Genomic DNA, 23,338 nt, shown 5'->3' on the forward strand with positions numbered 1-23,338 from the left:
AGTTCACCGATCCTGTGATTCAAATATTTTTTCAATGTGTCACTAGACCATCAACTTTGCCTGATGAAAGCTGTATCTGTTTTGTGTGCATTTGTCAGAAGGAGGAGATTCAGATCAGGGACCCTTTCCAGGCCTAGCACAGTTCAGTATTGGAAAGAGCTGAATCTTCCTGCAAAAATGATGATGAGAAAAAACGATATTAGGAAAAAAACCCACACTTTCCAAGACTTCAGACAGATTTTTGTCTTCAGAGGAAGAGAAGCAGGCAGACCCTATTGAACAGCTGTCTGGAGCAGGAGAAATTAACTTATTGCTTCCATTTTTATATTTCCTAAATTCTGAAACAAAAAGCCTGCTAGAAGGCTTCCTTGTGGTTGAAGTGTTTGCTGTGTCTCTTACATTCAGTGTCACTGTAGCTGTGTATGAAACACATGTTCAGTTCAGGTAGGAATTTGTGGGATTTTTGGTCTCCTCAAGGGCAGAGAGGCCTTGTCAAGTGATCCTGTAAAAAAAGACTTTTCCTAAGTTTTGCACAGGGTCTTTTGGTGATGGCACCATGAAGCCTGTTCACCCTTGATGTACCTAGAAGAGCATATCCTGTGACAATCTGGAGTATTTTTCTATTGCTTTGTGTAGCTTTTCAGCTTATAGAATTGCAGACAGTCCAATAGAAATGCTTTCTGATTACTTTACTGGATCTGAACTATGGAGGGCAGGGCAGAGGGAAGAATAGGTAATGTAGGAAGAACAGAGTCTTGAGACTGTCCATTGGTCTTACACAATACCTCTGCTGCATGATTATTTTGGATTTTAATCCTGTCTATACAAATCATCTTAACTTTGTTTTGCAGCTTTGCTCATTTTTTTTCCCCTATGAAGGTGGGATGTGTGTCTTGCCCCTATGACAAACTGTTTCCTGATAGTTATTTTTTCAAACTTGTATGACCTGCAGCTTTTGAAGAGGATTTCAGTCTTGTGACCCACAGTACTCCATCTCCTGAGGAAAGTCCAGTCTACTGTGCTGTCACCTTCATCAAAGAACATGGAGAAGGTGATATCAGAAAAGCCTGTTTCTGTGTCTAAGGTACTCATTGGTCTTTGGGGAATATGTTTGCCTGTCTTTCTGTCAACCAGAATTTAGGAAAACTCTTATTGGTTTTCAGAAGGATTTCTAGGTTTTGGAGTGATTTTGGTCTTTTTTGGGTTTTTTTTCTGGAATGCTGCAGAGGTGGATGCAGTGGCCTTTCTGGAAGAGTTCTCCTTTGTGACCACAAGTAGCAGAGTCTTTTGGCACCACTTTCTAACTAGTCACCAAACAGCCTTACTCTGTTCCCCTGTGCTTGGAATTGGGAGGTTTTGTTTCAGAGGGGTTTTTTTTTTTTTGATGTGGGAAGAGTGTCTCCCATGAGACTAGTCCTTCTCCTTGATTGGTATGGAGGTTAGTTACAGTAAGCATATGCTTCATTGTGCTTACCTCATGTAAGGCCACTGTATTGAGCTTTTGGACTCAGCATTGCAGTACAAGATTATCTTTTTGTTGATAAGGATTTGGCAAATGAAAATTACACTGAAGTGCTTTCTCATCTTCACAGTACTATGGAAACATCATCCATTCATTAAAATACCCGTTTGTGATGCCCTTTTTTTGTATAAGGGAAAGCCAACACTGGGATGTTTGAGCATGGAATTTGTCTGAGACATACTGTGCTCTCTCATCTAACACCTGGGTCTTCGGTATAGTGACAGGATCTCTTGCAGTAGTGGCAGAACCTGTTCTTTGGTGTTAAGAACTACTTGTTGTCATTGTCCTTTTTTATTTATTAGGCAATAAAATTGCCTTGAAAATTGCCACTAGGGTAGTTTCTGTGCAGGCTTTCCTCTGAAGAACTGCATGCTGAGATACTAGACTGGAAACAGATTAACATAAAAGGCAGAAATGTTGGTGGAAGGACAGACAAGAATAAGGACTCCTTATTAGTAACATGATTTTTAGCTATCAGTGAAGAGGCGGTGATGTTGAATGGATGGTTTCCCATGGTTCAGAACTTGAATAACTCAGTCTGAAAAGATTCTCTGACCTTGTTACAGCAGGGCACACAAATCACTCTTATATTTGTGAGGGACTTTTTTCCCCTTTTGTTTCCTCTTTGGTTTTGAAGGGTTTTTTTTGAGGGGGAGGTGTTTCTTCTTTGTGTTTTTTTTATCCTTTCCTCCCCCTCCCCTAAGGGTGAAATGTCTACGCTTCCTTCCCAGGAGAAACCAGGTATGAACTCGTGCCCTCATGCACCCGACAAGTATTTTCTCCCTGGTGGGTTGGACAATGAAAACTGCAAGGCTAATGAGAAGGAAATAGAGTGGATCCGCCCTGATACACCTAGCAAATGCACATGGAAGCTTGGGACCCCCCTCTCTGCCTCCCCACATCGTCACACCACTCTGTAAGTATTGCTTTCGTTTGCTGATTTTCAGTACGGCACTAACCCAGGTCTCTTCAGAACCATGTGAATGTGACAAATATGACTGATTTAAGTTGATATTGTTTTAGCATGTAGATACTTCTGAACTTACATGTATAAACAAAGCTAAGAACCCAGATTAAGCACACAAGGGGCCTTGTGCCGAAGCTGTGAAGCTACATGGACTGGAACTAACTTATTTGAAGTAACTTGGCAAGCAGCTCCCTGACTAGATGAAAGTTTGCACTGTTAATGCCTTCTGCTTGTAAAATAGCTGACTCTGAACAGTGCTAAGCTACTTCATGCCAGGAGGAAGTGCAGAGCAGTTCATTCTTGCCTCAGCGTTGGGCTTGATGTCTGATTAATCCTTGTTCGGGATCAAAGACTTGATGTTTTGTGAATTTTTATCCAGTGGACATTCTTTTGAACCAAAATATCTGAAATAACTAGCCTGATAAAGGGCAGTGAGACAGCTGGCTGAAATAAAAAGCATTTGAAGTGCTGTGTTGCTTTTGTGTGACCTGCTCGTGGCCCTTCTGTCAATACACTGCCTTTTTTTTTTCTGCTTGTGTACCAGGCCAGAGCCTCTGAAAATCCTGCCAAGCATTCTGGATAAAGTTGGCAATACACCCTTGGTGCGAATCAACAAGATTGGGAAGCAGTATGGGCTCAAGTGTGAACTTTGTAAGTACTTCTGCAGGCAGAAAATTAAAAGAAGAAACAGTGTCAGACACCTGGACAGTAGTAACCTGGGCACAGGAGGAGTCCTAGATGAGTTCCTGTGTGACCTACTCTAGGTGGTCGTGCTTTGGCAGGGTAGTTGGACTAGATGATCTTTTGAGATCCCTTCCAACCCTTAAGATTCTGTGATTCTGTGAGTGTGGGTACCATGTCAAAAATGGTGAGGAAAAGATTCCTCTTTCTTCAGCAGATTTTCAGATTTTTAGGATTTGGTCATCTAAAGCATCTTTCAGTTTGTACTTCATGAGGAAATTTCCTGAAGCTTTTCCATGTTTGTAGGAGAAGTAAAACTTTCTTCATAACAAATCATTTATTTTTTTAATTTTAAAGAAGTTGTGTGAAGTTTTTGACTGCTGCTTATATCCAGAGTATTCACCATCGAGTGCAAAACGCAAACCTGCAGTTACCACTAAAGAACGCTGGGAATTATGAAAGGAATGCAACTGTCAGTACATGTGGGTGGTTTGGGATTTTGGTTTGTTTTGTTTTGTTTTTAAACCCAACCATATTGGAGCTACCTGAAGGCTCTGATCAGAGTTCTGAAAGGTGTTGTTTAACAGCATTGAAGGAATTCATGCTGGGAGTACTGAAGTGAAAGAGTAGGCTGAACAAGGGGAGAAACTTTCAGTTTGATCAGAAACTCATCTGGAAATGTTGCAGGGAAAAGGCAAGGCATGCTGGTAGAGTTCTCTTCCTACCTCTCTCTGTGGGACCTAAGGCTTGCCTGTAACAATGTCTGAGCTGTGATAAAGAGGAAAGGTGAAAGGAGATGTCATCTCTTGAAGAGATTGACAGAGGATGGGTTCTTGGCTTCTGTGGCCAACATCAATACCAGACTTGGGGTCACATTTTTGTGACCCATAACAGTGGAGATGCTGTATACTGAATCACCATCTCAGGTGGTGTAAGTAGGGAGGTGAATTGGGCAGACAAGTTAACAGAATTGCTCTTGCAGCTATGTTGGAGATCAGCAGCCTGTTTAGCAAATGACTGCTGTTTAAGAACTCTGTTGTCTTTGTTTCCAGTGGCAAAATGTGAGTTCTTCAATGCTGGGGGCAGTGTGAAGGACCGCATCAGCCTGAGGATGGTAGAGGATGCTGAGGAGGCTGGGATCTTGAAGCCTGGGGACACTATCATAGAGCCAACCTCTGGAAACACAGGTAGGGGATGGAAAAACCCTAGCAAAGTGGGGAGGAAAAGTGCTGTGGTGGTTTTCCTGGAAGAGGCAGGCTTAGGATTGGAGTGTGTAGACTGCCTGTGCAAGGAAGAAAGGGGATCTCTTCCTGCCTGCATAGTGTAGAGAGCAATGCCTCTTCCTGCTCACACAAGCAACAACTCTGCAGTGTCCTTTGCTGAACAGAAGAGCTGTGGAGAAGGCCCACTACATTTGCAGAGGCTTTTTGCTTTAAAAGAAAACAAGTGTTGGGCCAGATTGACTGGGGTCCTTAGGCCTTATTTGGGAATGAAAGTCTGACTGAAATTATTGGAAATCAAGTACCAAAAGACTAGTGTGAATCTGGAACTTCCCTTTCTGTTTGTCAAGTCCCATGGTCCTTGTTCTTATGTTCCATCAGATGAGGTGGATCTAGCTTGATAAACAACCTTTCCCATGTGTGCAGCTGAGATGAGATACAAACTGCATCATCCCTACAGCATTATCCTGTAACACAGCCCTTACACACCTAGATTTTCAGTGGATTCCATTTGGGCCAGTGTCTCTTCCTTGGAGAGGTAGAGGAAGGAACAGTCCTGCTAGTCAGGGGCTGGGGCAGGACATCTATCTGGAGTGAACTCTGGGCTCCCGTGTCACAGCTGTTGTACTTCTCTTAAGCTGCTCTACTGGTGAGGAGTAAACTTATCTGGAACGTTTCCCCTCAAACTAGTTAAGTATAAAATACGCTGCCTCTGAGAAAGAGGTTCCTGAGCTGAGCTACAAGCTACTTCCCTGCCTGATATGCTCTGGAGAGGTACCTTGTCCTGTTCTTAAACTCTTTCTTGGGCATCCATCCAGTGTTGCCTTCTGATAGACACAGTCCAGGCAGATCTTTCTCTTGTTCTTTTGATCCAGTCCAGCCTTTGTTAACAGAGGGACTGGAATGATGAGCTGATATGTGACCAGTTCTTGTGCCTTCAGCAGGAAACTGGGAAGTCGTATCTGTTACCATTTGCTTAGCATGCGCTCTGCGGGGGGAGCAGTGCAACTTGAAGCCCGTGTGACTGTGGCTATACCTCTGCCTCAATCGTGGCATGTAGTGGAAAATACCCATATATATTGCATTTCTCCAGTATCTGAGGTCATACTATGACATTCTGCTTTCTGGATCAGTACCTGATAAATGGTTCTTCTTGCCACAGAACCCAAAAGATAGAAAGAAAGCAGAACTGAAGGAGATAGAGGACAATTACTTTAGAAAGCTGTCTCTTTTCATTGGAAAGCAAAGACCAAGGCAGGCAGTGACCTGAGAGAATTGATGTTTGCTCTAGGCTGCTGCTCAGAGCTACTGAGTATGTTAAATGTAAGAGTTGATGTGTTATACTCTTGTCCTCTCTGCATCCCACTTCTCCCTCAGCCAAAGTCTGATGCATTTCCCAATCAGTAGCAGAAAGTATAAAGGGTTAGAATTCAAAAGTGTTAGGTCTCAAAATTCTTTCTCCATCACAGACCATGAGAGAGGATGCTGGATGGCTTATCTTCAGCCTTAGTGAGGCCTTTGCTCTCTTTGTGGTTTGATTTTGGTATCCATAATTATCTGTAATATACTGGGAAAAGGTGTGGGCCTTTTTTTTTTCTCCCCTCTCAGATATTTAGAGACTGATTGAATTACTTGAGGTATGAATTATGTTTCTCTTACAGGAACAGCTAGAGAGTTTCATTTTTTTTTCACCCCTACGCAATCCGGAACCATGTAGAAACAGAGCCAGCTCTGAACAAACAAGTCTCTGTATAGGGTAAACTGCCTGTAAGGCATTGTCCTAGGCATGCGTTGGTGGTATGCCTGATACCCAAAGCAGCAGGGGAGGTGCCATGCAGCCTGACCTCAGACACATATCAGCTAACTTGATCTGTTTAGCTTATCCAGCAAAGAGGTGACCTGAAATTCCATGGGGAAGGCACTCCTGAGCTTAGCTTTTCAGGTAGGGCAGACGATGACGAGCTGGAAGGCAGAAATCGGGCTGGCAGGGCAGATTTTTAAAGTGGAAAAGAGGTATCTGTCTTTAACAGTCGAGATCCTTCACTACAATAGCAAGGTGACACAATGCCTCAGAACCTCAAGCATACAGAGCATCTAAATCATGTATTTTTAGAAAGGACTTAGTTTTGGTGCATTGCAAACTAGGGATTTAACGCAGAAGTGAGCATCAACAGAGGCTCTAATGCTCTTCTGACAGTATCAAAATGATTCCTCTAGTCCTTTTTAGCCTAAAGTTCATTCCTTTCCCAAATTAATTCTGTAAAAATGAAGTGAGTGAGACAGGAGGAAGGTGATGTGCATGTGGTAAGGCATAGCAGTTTGCACATGTCAAGTTTCCCCACCCTTGGCTAAACTTTCTGTTGGCTGTGGTACTCAAAGAACTTGCAGAATCTGTAAATCCAGTTCTCCCCAGTAGCCATAAACATTTTGTTTGCCCTCCCCAGAGACACTGTACTTAAGCCTCTGGTGAAAATCTGATTACAGCCAGGGCATGCTAATGCTAGCGTTGTGGGTTTTGCTCTTTGTTGCTCCTCACTGTATGCTCTACGTGCCTTTGCTTGCTTCCAGGAATTGGGCTGGCCTTGGCTGCAGCAGTGAAGGGTTACCACTGTATCATCGTGATGCCAGAGAAAATGAGCATGGAGAAGGTTGGATCTGCTTTTATTTTAAAGAATTAAGAAATAAGCATGTATGCTCTTGCAGAGTTGCTGGTGCAGATGAGTGATGTGGCTTTAGAAACAAAGGTGTAGGCTCTTGGTCTCCAAGTCATTGGCCAGGCAGAGCTCTGCTGTGGATCTGTTGCCATTGCCCAGAGAAATCCAGGCTGGCTAGCTGTGGACAGATTATGTCTTTAAGACCCATCCTTGCAGCCCTCTTGCTTGGAAAACTCATAACTGTTTTAAATACAAATGTCAAGGGAACTTGAGATTTACCTAGCACATTGAAGTGACTTACTGCCCCAGGTTAGCTGTCCCTCACTGAGGAGCACAAAGAAAGGCAATGCTAAAGCTTTGAATATTCATCTGTTCTTTGAATATTCTTCAGCACTGAGCTGAGCAAGGCTGTGAGGAAGCCTGTTGAGCTCTTCAAGTTACACTGGGAGATACTGGTGAGCATCTGAGTTGTGTCACCACAACAGCAAAGAGGAAGGAAAAGCCACCTGAGTAATGTCCACTTACCTTCACTGTGGAGGGCATAAAACATCTAGCTTTAGAGCAGGCTCTGTCTTGTGGTGCAACCAAAAGAAAATAAGAGATCTCCAGTGTTTCAATTGAAGCAGCAAATTGCTGTTAGCAACACCACTTATTTCAGTCCAAGCACTTGCAGTGTTCCAGCTGAAAGACAGTGGCAGAAATGAGGAAAACATCCTCTGAAGGCCTATACCCATTGCTTGCTCTTACCTGCTCTGGAGAAAGAGCTACTGCATGGCCATTGCCACACGCCACGCAGCACCAAAGGCCTCCCTCCCATCTGAAGACAAGTTTTGTCTTAGCTCAGTGTCATATACTTTCTTGCCCTGTTGTAGCAGTTGAATGGTGTGTGGAGCTTTGGAGGGTCGTTTGCTTCCTATTTCCAAAGAAGGCGGTAGATATGCATAGTTGGCACTTCAACTGAGCCATAGCACTGTTGGAGTGAAGAACATATGTGGTCAACATGAGAGGAGATGATGTTTTGCCTGTATGAGGCTTCTGAATGCATAGTAAGGGTCCTTACAGGCCTGAAGGCTTAGAATAGGATCAGGAATTTGACATCTAGCTCCCAAGTAAAGCTTATTTCAGGACCAGTGATGTTAGGGATTTGGACTCATGACTCAGTAATGTGAGGCTGGGGTCTAGGAGAAGAGCTAAAGAGGCTATTGCAGGTTGGGTAAAAGAGAAGATGCATCTAGTAAAGTCTCTGAACTGGGAGAGTGCTTTGGGGTTATATGACTACTTTTATTTGCTACAGGTGGATGTCTTGAGAGCTCTGGGTGCTGAGATTGTGAGGACCCCAACTACTGCCAGATTTGATTCTCCTGAGTCTCACGTGGGAGTAGCATGGAGACTGAAAAATGAAATTCCCAATGCACATATACTAGACCAGGTAAAAGCCAAGGTGTCAGAGATGCATGGGCAGTGTGGGAGGATGTATTGCAGCCTCTTTCTTTTGTCTAGGTGTATCTCTGGGTCGTCACTTCCTCTGGGTCTGGAGCTGTGGTTGAGCCATCACCGTGCTGGAGGGCAGCAAGTTTTTGTAGTCAGTAGAGGGAGCAACGAGCCTATATTTGCAGAAACTGCAAAACATAGTGATGGCTCTTGCCACTGAATTGGCACTCCAGCGTGGAAGAATGAACACAAGGGTCATGTTCCTAAAACTGTCCCACAGACAGGTCTGATCTTGCCATTGGAAGGTGCTGGCACCTTAGAACTACTCTTAGATTAAGTCACTTAGGAAGGTTGTATCTCCTCTCAGGCATTCTGCCTAGATTCAGATAATAGAGAAGGAAACAGCCTGGAAAGAGTATATGTGGCTGTTGTGGGGCTTGCATAATGTTTTTCATGTTCTTAAAATGCCTCACAACTTTGTCTTTCTGGTCCACTTAATGGCTATCCTCTTTCAATATAGTACCGTAACGCCAGCAACCCCCTGACGCACTATGACACCACAGCTGAAGAGATCCTGCAGCAGTGTGAAGGTATGGTTGCTCTGCTGCTATAACCCTCTCTTCAGTGACTCTCTGGTATTCACTTATGGTTAGGTTCTTGAAGAACGGGACCTGAGGTGGGTGAGAAATGCATGGGATTTGATACAGCAAATCCTACACGTGCTATGTGTCATTTGAGTCTCTATTCACTATTTCAATAGTTGTAGTAATGATTTTTTTTTTTCCCATTAGAGGGACACTTTGGATTTTAGGCTCCTCTGCTTGTGATCAGGTGGAAAAAGCAGTGATGCTTAAGATATCTTTCAAAAAAAAATAGACATAACTGGAGTGGCATGAAGGAACACGATGTTGAGATCTGTTATCTCAAATAGAGAAATGTTTTTTACCTTCTTAGACAAAATACTCCATTACACTTCAGTTATGTACAGGGTAGGTGTCAGGAGGATGGAGCCGAGCTGTTCTCAGTGACATTCAATGATAGGACAAGGGACAGTGGGTACAAGCTGGAACATAAGAGGTTCCAAAGAAACATAAGGAAGAATTTCTTCACTGTGAGGGTGAGAGGGCACTGGAACAGGCTGCCCAGATGGGTTGTGGGGTCTCCTTCTCTAGAGACATTCAGAACCCAGGTGGATGAGTTCCTGTGTGACCTACTCTAGGTGGCCCTGCTCTGGCAAGGGGATTGGACTAGATGATCTCTTGAGATCTCTTGAGGTCCCTTCCAACCCTTAAGATTCTGTGATTCTGTGATTTGTCCTCAGGAGTACAAACTGGTCTGTGTTGCAGTCGTCCCCAGTAAGAGTTTTTTACTTTGTAGAGGTCACTTCCATGTTAGTTGTAGGCAGCTGAGGTGAAGTACCAGAAATGATTGAGCTGTGGCAGTAGAGAGCTTTAGCTGGGCTAACTCACACAGCTAAGAAATTGATCTGAGAGCTGTGAGAGGTGTTCAGTGTGATGCTGCAGCCTACCAACTAAGTGTTTGCCATAGATGGTAGAAGGAGCCACACAGGAGACTATGACCTCCTGTTATAAAGCAGTGCAGTTTTTGGTGGGACCTTCTAATAAGTAAATCACCTATAAATTCCTTCTCATTTAAGGGGAGCTGGAACATCTCTCTTATGAGGAATGACTGAAACATTGGCAGATGTCAGGAGGATAGGGCGAGCCTTTTCCCTGTAGTGCCCAGGGAGAGGACAAGGGGTAAGAGACACAATCTGGAACACAGGATGTTCCATTGGAACATGAGGAGAAACTTGGCTGTGAGGGGGAGAGAGCCCTGGCACAAGGTGTGAGGTTTCCTTCTCTGGAGATTTTCAAAATTCAGCTGGATGCATTCCTGTGTGACCTAGTTGAGGTGAATCTGGTTTAGCACAGGATTGAACTGGATGGTCTCTAGAGGTCCCTTCCAACCCTGACCATTCTGGGATTCTGTGAAGGTGAAGACCATGTGAAGGAAATTTTCTCCTTCACCTCCTCAAAAGTAACTCTAGCTGTTCTGAGGATTCAGTTTGTCTTTGTTAAAGTACCCCATTTTAATTCAAACTTCAAGTTTGCCACAAACTACCATGCCACAAACTTAGAGCCTGGACTGCTCATTCCAAGTTAAAGAATGAACTATCTACTTCAGCAAATACAGTAACAGGAAAACTACAGGTGTCAGCTGTGTGAGCCACCTCTTGTCCTGTCCAAAGTATCACAAATTGATGCCTTGCCAGGCCACTTGGATGGATATTTCAAAACCACTGTTGAAGTAAATGGGGACTGAGCAAGGTGGTCTCAAGGTAGGTCTCATAACACAGCTCTTGGGAAGGAAAGAGCCTTATCTTGCCCATTTTTATTGAAGTCCGTACCTAGGTTTAAGTCAGTTTTTAATCCATCATTCTGGGAGAGGTTTCACAACTAACACCCTTCACCTTTAAACAGGAAAAATAGACATGATGGTGGCTACGGCTGGCACAGGAGGTACCATCACCGGCATCGCCAGAAAACTAAAGGAGAAATGTCCAAGTTGCAAAGTAAGTGGCAAGCCTAAAGCATTTCTCTTTAGCATGGTGAAATTCAAACTGCTCCACTTGGCACATCCCATTCCTTCCAAGCCTGCCCTGGGTCTTCCCTGCTCTGGGTAGCTCTTGGATGTTCTCAGAAGATAGTCTGAAAACCTTTCTTTTCTGCTGAGAACTGTCTGAAACCATCATTCTCTGGTCTCACAGCTGAGCAGAACTCAGAGTTCAGCAGATGAAACCCATCTCTCGGATCCCTTCATGGGGTGTCTGAGAAACTTCCTTCTCTGGTATGCACTGCAGCCTTGTGTTTCCTCTCTGATTGTGCCTTCCTTAACTTGTTTGGAGCTGCTGAGGTTTTATCCAGGCAAATATTCTCTGCACACACCAACCTGTGTGTCTAACTGTGTGCTGTGTTGGATTTCCCCCCAGAAATTGGTGTTGTGCTTCAATAGCAACTATTTTCCTACATAGGCAGGAAGTGGTAAACAAAATAAAACTTATCTGCTTACACGTGGCACAAAATGTATTGGCTGTACTGGTGCCTGACATATGAATGAAGACAAACTTGTCTCAAGGAAACCCTGCCTTCTGTTTAAGCCAAGCAAAACCCACGTAAAACAAGTGGTGCCCCTCAGTGTCCGTCGCTTGAGGAGACAGGATGAATTGCCAAGGAGCCAGAAGCAGCAAAGCATTTTGTGCACAGAGGACGTGAATGCTGCCAGGAAGAAATGAATAGGAGACTAGGTTGCTGTTAGCTTGGTTAGCTGTGCAGCCAGTGTGACAGCAACAGCTGTAAGGAGGCCAAGGCTCATGAGTAAATAGCTGTGTTCTCAAAAGCAATGTGTCATGGTAGACAAAGTGGAAACTGCTTCTCCAGATTATAGGTGTTGATCCTGAAGGCTCCATCCTTGCTACACCAGAAGAACTGAACAAGACTGACACGACAATGTATGAAGTGGAAGGAATTGGATATGATTTTGTCCCCACAGTGCTGGATAGATCTGTAAGTCATGCTTCTTGATTTACTGCCCTTTCACCTCTCCTGGGATGCAGAAGTGAGGTGAAAGGTGCAGGAAAAACTCGGGAAAATATTTTTTGCGCTGAGAAGGGAAGGCTAGGAGACAGAACTATGCTTGTTCTTTCCATCAGCAAAAGCAGTCCTCAGCAGGCTTCTGCACTGGCCATGTTAGTTTTACAATGCTAGGTGGAAATACTATGAGCTGGTAACAGTTTCCTAGAACACAGTACTTACACAGTACTTTTAAAAAATCATTATTTATTAAAGAAAAAAGAACGAAACCAAAACACCTCAAAGAAACTCCACACAACCAATCAAGAAATACCCTCAATAAAGCACCCCAACCCTTCCTGGCCAAAAGTGATATAACTATGTCCTGAGTAGAGCCTGTGTTCCTGGGAAATTCTCCAAGAGGGGAGGAAACTCTTTGATGCTCTCTGTGGCTGTTTCACAACAGCCTGTACTCACAGCAAAGTTTCAATAAGGAGCCTGTTGTGCTGATGTGATCGTCTTACCTTGGCAAAAAAACCCCAGCACTTGGCATTTGGAGGGTGGAAATCCCAGCGCATGGCTCAGTAGGGCAGCTATTACCTCAAAGAGCATGGGTTGAATTAACACTAGTTGTGTAGCTCTCCTAGCCCTGCTCATTTAAAGAGATCCTTGTTTCTGTCTTCCTGCCCTTTCACAGGTAGTGGACCAGTGGTACAAGAGCAATGATGAGGAGTCTTTTGCTTTAGCACGCATGCTGATCCGAGAGGAAGGACTGCTGTGTGGTAAGAGCAGATGCAAATCTTTTGGGTTTCTGTGGATAATACGTGGGAGGCTGAAGCCTTGTGCAGGTCAAGGAGACCTCCTTCCACTTCAGAAGCCATCCTCCTCACCCTCGGCTCCCCTATCTCTCCTCCTCACTTTTGTTCTTTCTCATTTTACTTAACGATTTGACAGCTTTGCCCCTGATTTGCATTTTGGCAGGTGGCAGCTCAGGCAGTGCCATGTCTGCAGCTGTGAAGGCAGCCAAAGAGCTGAAGGAAGGTCAGCGCTGTGTCGTTATCCTCCCTGACTCTGTCAGGAACTACATGTAAGAACCTGTGTGTCTTCTCTCTGGGAAAAGGGCAAGGCAGTCCCTTAAACCTCCTTACAGCAGTAGCGAGTTGAATACAGATCTCTTATAGCATCCAGTTACCAAAGCAAGGAATGTGTGTGGGGCACAATTTCTGAGGCATCTAGAAAGGCTCTCACATGGAGTAGAAAGGAGTTTAGCTCTATGAAAGCTGAGCTCCTCCTTGTGTCTGACTTCAGTACATAACCATCACTGGATAGCATCTTTCACAGGAAAATACTTGCTTTCACTGTTTTATTTATTGGTGACCATTGGTTTTATCCTGTTCCTGGATTAAGGGTCCCTGTAAGGCAGTCTGCTCTCTCTGTCCACAGCAGAATACGGCACTACTGTGGCAGCAGCCAGTGTTGGGGTAAGTTTACAGGTGAAAGTGTGAGGACTCTGAGCTGTGCTGAGAAGTTTCTCTTCTACTGCATTGAAACATATCCCAAAATGTCAAGTTTTTAGCTGTATTTCCCGGTTTCTGTTTCATCCAACACAATACTAGCCAACTTGAAACTGCAGACAGACCTTGCCTGAGTACAGGTTGTCCTGATGTCCCAGATTGGCTTTCTATGCTATTGCAAGGGACTGATGTAGCCAAAACTTTTGTTTCCTATGGGTTTCGTTTTTTCTTCCTATGAGTATTTCTTCTCAGTGTTGCCATTTGGCAAGCTTGGCTTACAAATGGCAGCATATATTTGATTACACTGTAGTTGTTTATGATAGTGGGCTGCAAACAGTTGCCTCTGTGCAATTAGCTTTGCTGTCAGATGTTCAGCCTGCTAATGAGCTTTTCACTTCCTGATGCTTCGCAGGTCCAAGTTCTTGAGTGACAAATGGATGTTTCAGAAAGGGTTCATGAAAGAAGAAGACCTTGTCAAAAAGCCTTGGTAAGCACATTGGATCCCTTAGGATTTTCATGAGTCTGTTCAATCAACTTCATGGCAGTTGCTTGTTTAAAGTTCATTTCAATTTACTTCCTTTGATTCAGCTAATCTTTCATGCTCTTGTGTTGATGTGTAATTGCAGCTGTTAATCAGATCTGCTTAAATGAGTTGATTTCTTTCTTCGAGTTGCATAGAAGCAGAAAAAAACTTTGTATTTATTTAATGAAAAGGTTTGTATCTGAAATGAAAGAGTAGTATCTAGAGAATCCTTCTGAGATCAGAGTTCTTGAGTGCAAAGCACTGCAAGCCTATGTAGGTGAAGGGGGATCTTCCATAAAGTGCTGCCTATAATGACTGTAACTATGGGTAGCTCTTTTGAGTAGGAGCACAAAATTTTCTGTGTAAGATGAGTATGAAATAGGGAGATTATGAATCTCCCATCATTATAAATAATGAAGCTAGGGAGACCAGTACTCTCCATTTACTATCTGTAATTAATCGTAGAATGTGGATGAAATGAAGAAAAGCGTTTTGATCTTAAAGCTTCAGTGACTTCAGTGACTTTCTGATAATGGGGAAGAACTGTAAAGCCCTGAAGGCTGACTGAGGCTGCTGAATCCTGACTCTTCTGGGCAGCCATTGGTCACCCCTGTAGTGCTGAAGGCCATGAAGCACATGAAAAACTGGTTCTGTTCTCTCCATGACTTGCATGGGTTTGGGTTTTATTTCATCCCTAGGTGGTGGAACATCAGTGTTCAGGAACTAAGCCTCTCTGCTCCCCTGACTGTGCTTCCAACTGTTACCTGTGCAAAGACTGTTGAAATTCTTCGGGAGAAGGGATTCGACCAGGTACCAGTTGTTGATGAATCTGGGTATGTCCACATATATCACTATTCATCCATATGTATCACTTCCCTCACCAGGTCCCAAGGGGTGTCTTTTAAATGCTTACTAGAACTATAATATTCTCTTACTCCTTTTTCTTCAATTATAACACCACAGTTTGGAAATGCTGCCTTAGACACACCAATGCTTGACTTAATATGAAATCTGCCCTGCCCTTCACATAAGCTTCTAATGATTGTTATGATATACTTACTCAGTATGTCTCATTGGTTTTTCTAACAGTTATTCAACAAAGCAAAAATTCATATTTAAAACAACCACCCTCAAAGGTATCACTCTCAAGCACACCTTTCACCCAGTTTCTTCAGGACACTGCATTACAGTGCAATGTTGTAAGGTCTTTATAAACCAAGGTGTCCCCTGCAAGCTGGTATGATGTATTACCCTGTAGATCTCCTGTAAGACAGGCTGAATAATGGAGAGTTGCTCAGTTACTCTCCAGTTGCAGAGCTAACTAATAGTTGAAGGTCCCTGCAACATCCTAGGTCCCCTGCAAGGAGAAGGGAAATGAGCAAAACTGAGGTGAACATGTCACTGTTGCTGTCATGCCTTTCAAAAAGACAGATAAGGGTTTAAAACAATGAAGTCTGTGCTTTTGAAAAGCTCTCTCAGGTTGCAAGAAGTTCTCCACTTGCCAGGACTAGAGACAGAAAGAGCCTAATGTTCAGAAGGGCCAGGCACCCACAGCACCTGCTGACTTCTGTGTGAGTCTCCAGAACTTCTGAAAACTGGACTCTGTCTCCTGAGAAACTTAGAATCCAAGTATACCATCAATGATATTGCTTTATACTGTGAAGCAGTTGAACTGACTTTTCAGGGGTGGCTAAGAGTGGGTGGTTTTATCTACAGGAACACCTGAGGTTTTTATGTTGTTTAGCCCTATCTCCTCTCCTTCCCCAGAGTGATTTTGGGCATGGTCACCCTGGGTAACATGCTTTCTTCATTGCTTGCTGGAAAAGTTCAGCCTTCTGATGAAGTCAGCAAAGTAATCTACAAGCAATTTAAACAGGTAAGCAGGTATATTCTGTAACTCCTGGTTCTTTGGTGTAAAGTACTGCTGGAGGTGTCCTAACAGCACAACAGCTTCAGGTTGGGTAAGGTTTACCTGAGACCATAATAGACTAGTTGTTACTGAGCACGGTCCTAGGTCACTCAACAGCTCTCAGATTTGTGTTCCGGCTCTGTATTGTGCTTTGTTACTTCAACAGGCTTTCTCCTAGCAGGATTTTACTTTCCTCCTTCCCCCAAAACTCTGGCACAAATCTAGGTGGTGTTAATTACCCAGGGGAAGAGACAGAAAGATGTTGAAACATCTCTTCTAAATAATTTCTGTACTGGCTAAAAGCAAGCAGCTGTTTGCTTCTTGTGTCAGATGCCTTGCTGAAACAGTGGGGTGGGTTCTGAAAGCTGACGTTAGCAAGATATGTGGATTTTGATGTTAGCCACTTTTACCTGTCCATCCAATGTGGTTTGCTGAGGTGTCACAACTTCCAAGCCGTATGTGTGCTCTTCTAAAATGTGTAAATATTGTTTCTGCTGCTTTGCTTCTTTTGCAGGAAAAGGATTTTCTTTGTAACATGCAATGTTTGACCTTGTTTTCATCAGGCTTTTTAGTTTCAGCACTCTCTCATAGTTGATGAGGTGCTGTATTCCAGAAGTATGCCTAATGATTCCGTGCAGTCTACAAACTACCAAGTCCCTGAGGTTGAGAATGGATGGTAGTTGTTTATGGAAAAAATGTAAATGTGTTTTTTCTTCCCCAGACAGATAATCAAGCATCAGGTGGAAATGTGGTGCGTAACAAAACTGCTTAGCTCATGTCCTCCCTCACTCCCACCTTCAGAGTTTCTGGGGCTGGTGATGTGCAATCATTTCTGTAGCTACGCTGGTGTTAGCTGTAGTAGTCAATTCTCTGCACTTCTGAGGTTGTGGCTTTTTTCCATGAGCAGCTTGAAGTTTTCAATGCTTCTTCAGTAAAGAACAGCTTAACCGTTCCTTTTCTCTTTTGTTCTGACATTTTCCTTGGTGGAGGATGGAAGGGGAGTGACACAAGTGGTGGTATTGCTAACACGCTAACTAAAAGTGTCATTCATTGGTTATTTTCCATTTGAATTGATGGCTTAATGGAGAAACATGGTTAAATGCACATAACCTCAGAAGTATTGTGGATTTTGCTTTAGTCAGGCTTGTTTGGCTCATTTACTGTTGAAACTGGGGAAACAGAGCATCTGTGTCACTGAAACAACCTGGGATATCCTACAGTTAGGATCTGTACCACAGCATGCATCAATAAGAGGTCATCTTAGTCTGTGACTACCAAGGCAAAGCTTTCTTTTGTCAACACAGAAGGCTTTCTTTGATGTGATTGACACAATTGTTTTGTGGTGAGCTCTTAGACGGGAAGAGTAATGGTTATAGAGTTTTTTCAAGTCTCCAGGAGAACAGTGCTCTAGGGCTTTAAAAACACCAGTCACGGGATAATTTGCCAGTCAAACAAGTGCTGTGTCTTAGTGGAGACATGGACCATTCTTATGGAGTCAGACGTTAGTTCCTAGTGGTTTGGGTTAAATCCAGTGAGTCCCCAAAGGATCTTTGCATCAACTACTGACATCTCCTAGGTGTGGTACTGACATAGCCTTAGGAGACTTCTTGTCTGCCTTTTCCAGAAATTAAGTCTGGAGCATGTTGTCTGGCACTCTGCTGTTAGTATACCTAGTGTTTGTTAGCCTATTCCCTGGTGTGATTTCTGGTTAGTGGCCTAAACCATTTAACACTCTGCTAAACAACACAAGACCTGGTGTTCTCACAATCCCTAGTGGACCAAAGCTTACTTTTGAGAAAGGAGAGAATTCAGTTGTAAAATTCAGGGCCCTTAGAGCCAAACAAGCAGTCTCAGTCACATGTAGTGTAGTAGCATGTGCATAGGCCATTTGCCTTAAAGACTTCATAGTTTGTTTGTGGGGTTTTTTTCTAAAAAAAAAGAGCCTAAATGTGAGAAAAGTCATGGGCAACATTTTTAGGAAGCTTGACTGAGTGATAGTGAGACAACTGTGGCAGTGCTGTTAAATTTCCATTAAGTATTTCAAAACATGTTTCTGCCTTCACCGTTGTCCCAGTGATGCCCATGGGCTGCTAGTCCTGGTCATCCTTAGCCTACCCCATCCCTGAGAAGGATTGTGGACAATTGTTGTTGTTATTATTTTATATTGATTATGCACAACTAGAAGGCAGGGGACTCTCCCCCTTCACTGAGCTTTGAACTTAGGTTCAAGTGTTTCGCTTTGCACACAGATTTGCACAAAACTGCTTGCCAGTGGTGGTGACTGATAGCTGACTAGATGTGGCAGTAAGTCCAGGTTCCCCCCTGTGCTGTGCCTCACCCACAAGCTTAAGGATTGATGCTCCAGAATGCACTATAGCCTGCTGGTCCCTTAAACACAGGCTTCTGGGAATCCTTTTGATCTCATTGAACTCACAGTATGGAGACCAGAGCTCTGTGTTCCAGAGCAGCCCAACTCTCCGTGCTATGGCATTTATTTCTCAGTCACAAACTGATCTCACTGAAGGATAAGGGTTTGTTTTGTTTTGGTTTGTTTTGTTTAACCCTGCAGTGCAAGGATTTTCTTTGCTGTGAATTCCCTTAATCTCCTTTAATGAAAGTATGTCAGAAGGTGGGTGCTGCTGTTACCTGGAGAGTCACCTGGATAGTAGACTTGTTACTGCTGCTTCATATGTTAAAGCATGTAGGAAGAATAGTTTAATGTATTCTTTCCAGCAAGTGGTTTGCCAAGTGTTTGAGAAGTATCTGTACTCTTTCTGCAGAGCCAATAACAGGGTATTTTCTTGTTTAGTCTTAGCAAAGTTGAAATTCACTTAAAAAATTAATTCTTAATTCCTAGATTTGCACCTGACTACAATGTTAGCTGAGTAATCTTCACCCTTAGTTTTGTTTTGGCCTGTTTGGGCTCTTCTCTTTCCACAATGCCTTTGCAGATTATATTCACATCCACAATGATTTACAGTCTGATTCACTCCCTTTTTCCCCAGCTTGCCACAGTGGATTCACCAAACGTAATCAGTTTTATGGTAACTTCTTCTGTTAGATACATGGAACACTTCACCTTCTTCCACAATTAATATCTTTCAGATATTCAGTATGTTCAATATTTTCAATATGTTTGCAGAATTAGAATTAATAGCTTAATGCTTCATTGTTTTTTAAATTCTGTTTTCTTGGAAATTAGAAACAAAACTGATCTTGAAACAACAAAAACCAATCTCTTAAGTTGACCTTGATTTGTTAGTGCTTTACAATACTTCAGATGTGAGCAATGTATAAATACTGATACATTGTTTTTAATACTGCACAAAGTGTTTAGAGATTATCAACCACTAAACATGTAAAGGACTGTTTTATTGAAGCTTTGTAACTCTCTCCTCAGATTAAACTGAAAGACAACTTGGGGAAACTCTCTCATATCCTGGAAATAGACCACTTTGCTCTAGTGGTTCATGAACAAATCCAATGTGAGTATGATGTACAGCACCTTGTAAGAAAGTAATCTTTGAGTGGTAACAGGAAGCAAGTACAAGTGTGTGTCAGGAAACAAGTTCTGAAGAAGTCAAATTCTCTTTCTGTGTATGTAACTGTGGCTACTAGCACTTTCATTCTTGTAGAGTAAATGTTAAACCCATTAATAACCTCACATACTGTAATATACCTGCTTTTGGAGCAAGATGCTGCTGAGAACTGAGCAAGACTACCTGAGTCTAGGTCACTGACAGTGGCTTTTTTAGTAGCAGTAAGCCAATGAATAAGCTTCTGTAGTGCAGCTGATCTTTGCTTCTTCCTACTCCTGCCATATAGCTTCCAGCAGCCCCATCACAGTGAGCATTCCAGGTTAACTACACTTCAATTTTGCCTTTCTAAAGCAAAATCTTTATTACAACTTACTAAAATTTAGTTAGACACAGATTAACAGTGTAAGTAAGGAAGATCAACACCGACATCACTGTCTCAACATAGCTTAATATTTCTTTTTCCTGTTTATTTAATTTAAGCTAACTTATTCCCCTTCACTTGACATTTTTCCCTTCAAACTCTACTTTTCTTCATCCTTCTCAAAACTCTTTACACTGCTTTCTTTATGACCTGGAAATTACTAAATAAGTCTCCAAAGCTAGGGTTTGTTATTTGTGAATAAACAAATAGTGTTTTTTCCTGGTTTATCTTTCTTATAGCAGGTAACTTGCAAATTTACAAACATTGAGAAACTAGACTAAAAACCAAATATTAAGACTCATCAGATATATTTATCTGACAGTTGTCTCAATTGTAAGGGTAAATGAAGAATAGTCGTCAAATTTGGGTTCATTCTGAATAATCTCCGTAAGGATGTGCTCTTATAAACTTAGAATCTCACCAGAAGCTTGCAATAGAACAAAGTAAATGAAAAGTCTAGGACAACCCAGCTGGCCAAACAAACTGAGTATATAAATAGGCTCAACATCTCTAGTACAGACAGACTTTAGGCAGAGAGAATTTAAACCAGAGATAAGGAACCAGAGATCACTTGGACATTTGGCTCCCAAGTCAAAGGCCTATGGCCGCAATGACAAAGCACTTGAACCTGTGCTCTCCATGCAGCAATGATGAGATGGTTAATAAGTTTATTGAATATAAGTGGGAAGGTGTTGTATTGTGATTTTTATACTACTTCTGTATTTGACAGTGAGGTACAAAGATGGTAGTGTGGCATATCCTCCCCTACTGGCCCCTGGTTCAAATAGGATAGTAGCAGTTTGCAGCTACTATCTATCACAAAGTATTCATACTACGATACTATCACAAACCATTAGTTTGTGGAACCACAAACTAATCTATGAGGAAAATATCGCTTATAACAGAGGATTTGTGTTGAATTTTTGTGTCAATAAAAATACATCTGATGGACCCTTATCCTTTATTCTGGGCTTCCCAGCTCAAGAGGGACAGGGAACTTCTCAAGAGAGTCCAGCGCAGGGCCACCAAGATGATCAGGGGACTGGAGCATCTTCCTTATGAGGAAAGGCTGCGGGAACTGGGACTGTTCAGCCTGGAGAAGAGAAAACTGAGGGAGGGCCTCATTAATACTTACAAGTATTTGAAAAGTGTATGTCAAGTGGATGGGGCAGCCCTTTTTTCTGTAGTATGCAGCAATATGACAAGGGGTAATGGACAAAAGTGGAAACACAGAAAGTTCCACTTAAGGAGAAACTTCTTTCCTGCTCAGGTGAGGGAGCCCTGGCACAGGAGTCTCCTTCTTGAGAGGTTTTCAAAACCTGCCTAGACATGTTCCTGTGTGACTTTTTTTAGGTGCACCTGCTTGAGCAGGGGGTTGTACTGGATGATCTTTACAGGTCCCTTCCAACCTCTACCATTCTGTAATTCTATGATAATATTTCAGTTTTTATATCCCTTTTGTTGGGGAGCCTTTCTGAAATGAAAACACTTACTGCTTCCTGTATGACTGTTGGTCAAGATGCTATTTGGGTTCCCCCTCAACATGCAAGGGTCATCAGTGATGACCAGCTCCACCAACACGCCCTGACACGTAGACCTGGGATGACTCAACACCTGCCTTTACAAACATTGCCATTAAACTTAAATGGGATGGTTTGATTTCATTCCTTCTAAAGCCAAAATCCCCTCTTTGTTCCTGTGTAGATCACAGTGACGGTGCCTCCAGTAAGCGACAGATGGTATTTGGCATCGTTACAGCCATCGACCTTCTGAACTTTGTGACGGCACGAGAACGGGAAAGAAGGTCCAACTAAAGTCAAGTAGCAGCGTAGAGCCTCTTCAACAACATTTTTGCAATCTCCAACAAAGAATCAGGTTTATATTTAGGTAGAATATAAAGATGGAGGGGGGTTTGTGGTGTATCTGTCTGCTATAAAATGCTGAAGACAAGCAGTTAGCTATCCTGGTGTCAGCTATGCAGCCAGTGCATTTTGCTGTATTGCACAGCCTCTGGGGTCTTGTTTCTTAATCAGGTTACACAGTATCTCATATCAAGACAATTTATTTTTTTACCTATATATATATATATATATGTGTGTAAAAATATTGCCTAAATTAAGTGATATTTTCCTTACTTGTTACGTCTGAAGCCTGACTTTCCAAAACATTGTTTCAGATTCATAAAATGTGTTGAAATAAAGAGTTACTGAAGCAGAGGTCCAGGAGAGCTCTGGAAAGTTTTGGATTTTGGGTTTTTCTTTTTTTTGTGCAAGAATGTTAAGTTAGGTACTACTTATCTGGAGACAAAAATGGGGCTGGGGTGTGGAGAGCAGAAAGGAGGAGTTCCCTTCAGGTGACAACAGTGTAAACCAGGAGGAAATCCTGAGGTTTAGAGTGGGGTCTTGTTTCAGCCAGCTGCTCTGAGGAAAAACTTGAATGGAAGCCTGACAGTGAGGTGACAAACTAGTGACCACATTCTACACGGTGCACCATCTTTCACTGCAAAGATAGACCTTTCCTTGTTTTCCAGTTGTACCCTAATAAGTAAGCACAAGTGAAAAGATTAAAAGGTAAGATCAAGCTTCTTGCCTGAAAGGTTTTCAAAATCATGTTGTTTCATCTGGTATCTTCCCCTTACCTCACCACCCTCTTATTTATCTTAAAGTGCTTCCTCTTATGCCAGTTTTAGAAGAATTCAAGGTAATCTGTCAAGAGCTGTAAACTTTCAAGGCCTGTTCAAGTGCTTCTACACTGCAGTGCCTTATTCAAGGAGAAAAGCCCCTACAACTGATTCAATTCACTGTAGCCGAGCTTGGAAGTTAACTAGAAGACATGGTGTGGACTAGTATTGTCAAGAGCAGATGAGTAACATGCAGTAGGTGTGTGCAGCTCCAGCTTCCCCCATTCTATAACTCTGGATTCTTCAGTGGCACAGCCTCATCCATAAGCTGCTGCGCTCAGGCTGCTGACTGCTGGCAGTGAAAGTAAGGGTGAGTGGAATTGCTCTGTGGTTACAGCAGAAAAGTAGCTTTTCTTCATAAAGGGTGCTCTAATCATCTTCTGACTGGCCTTTTGCCAAGACTAACATTTTTGGTCAGCAAGAATGACACTTTCCCGAGCTTGTGTCTTTTTCCACTGAAATGGAAAAGTACTGTTTCAGCGGGAGCTATTGCTGGTAGGAGATCAAAGCTGTGGGGTTTTTGGTTGGTTGGTTTGTTTGTTTTTAAAGAAAAAAGCTGAAGAGAATTTTGAGTCAGCTAAGAGAAGATGAAGGTGTTATTTAAAAATCACAATTACTACCTCCTGTATATAGATTCTTTTTCTACCTTGCTGGCCTCCCTGTGGCAGTGCAGTTTGCTGTGCATTTTGGAAGTTGATGCTCAGA

The 23,338-nt window shown here is 42.7% G+C and overlaps 1 protein-coding gene across 1 annotated transcript; it reads left to right on the forward strand.

Annotated features, from left to right (window-relative positions):
• Positions 1-1,025: 1,025 nt before the first annotated feature.
• Positions 1,026-21,969, forward strand: LOC104563916 (cystathionine beta-synthase-like protein). Its single transcript, XM_061988614.1, has 16 exons — positions 1,026-1,084; positions 2,254-2,438; positions 3,034-3,140; positions 4,223-4,357; positions 6,959-7,038; positions 8,339-8,473; positions 8,996-9,065; positions 10,959-11,050; positions 11,916-12,041; positions 12,745-12,829; positions 13,029-13,134; positions 13,974-14,048; positions 14,783-14,917; positions 15,852-15,960; positions 19,394-19,478; positions 21,658-21,969. Exons 1-16 carry the CDS (start codon positions 1,043-1,045, stop codon positions 21,765-21,767), a joined length of 1,677 nt encoding a protein of 558 aa, XP_061844598.1. The 5' UTR covers positions 1,026-1,042; the 3' UTR covers positions 21,768-21,969.
• Positions 21,970-23,338: the final 1,369 nt, after the last annotated feature.

The sequence above is a fragment of the Colius striatus genome, chromosome 1 (genome assembly GCF_028858725.1).
Source record: "Colius striatus isolate bColStr4 chromosome 1, bColStr4.1.hap1, whole genome shotgun sequence".
In the NCBI taxonomy this organism is placed as follows: domain Eukaryota; kingdom Metazoa; phylum Chordata; class Aves; order Coliiformes; family Coliidae; genus Colius; species Colius striatus.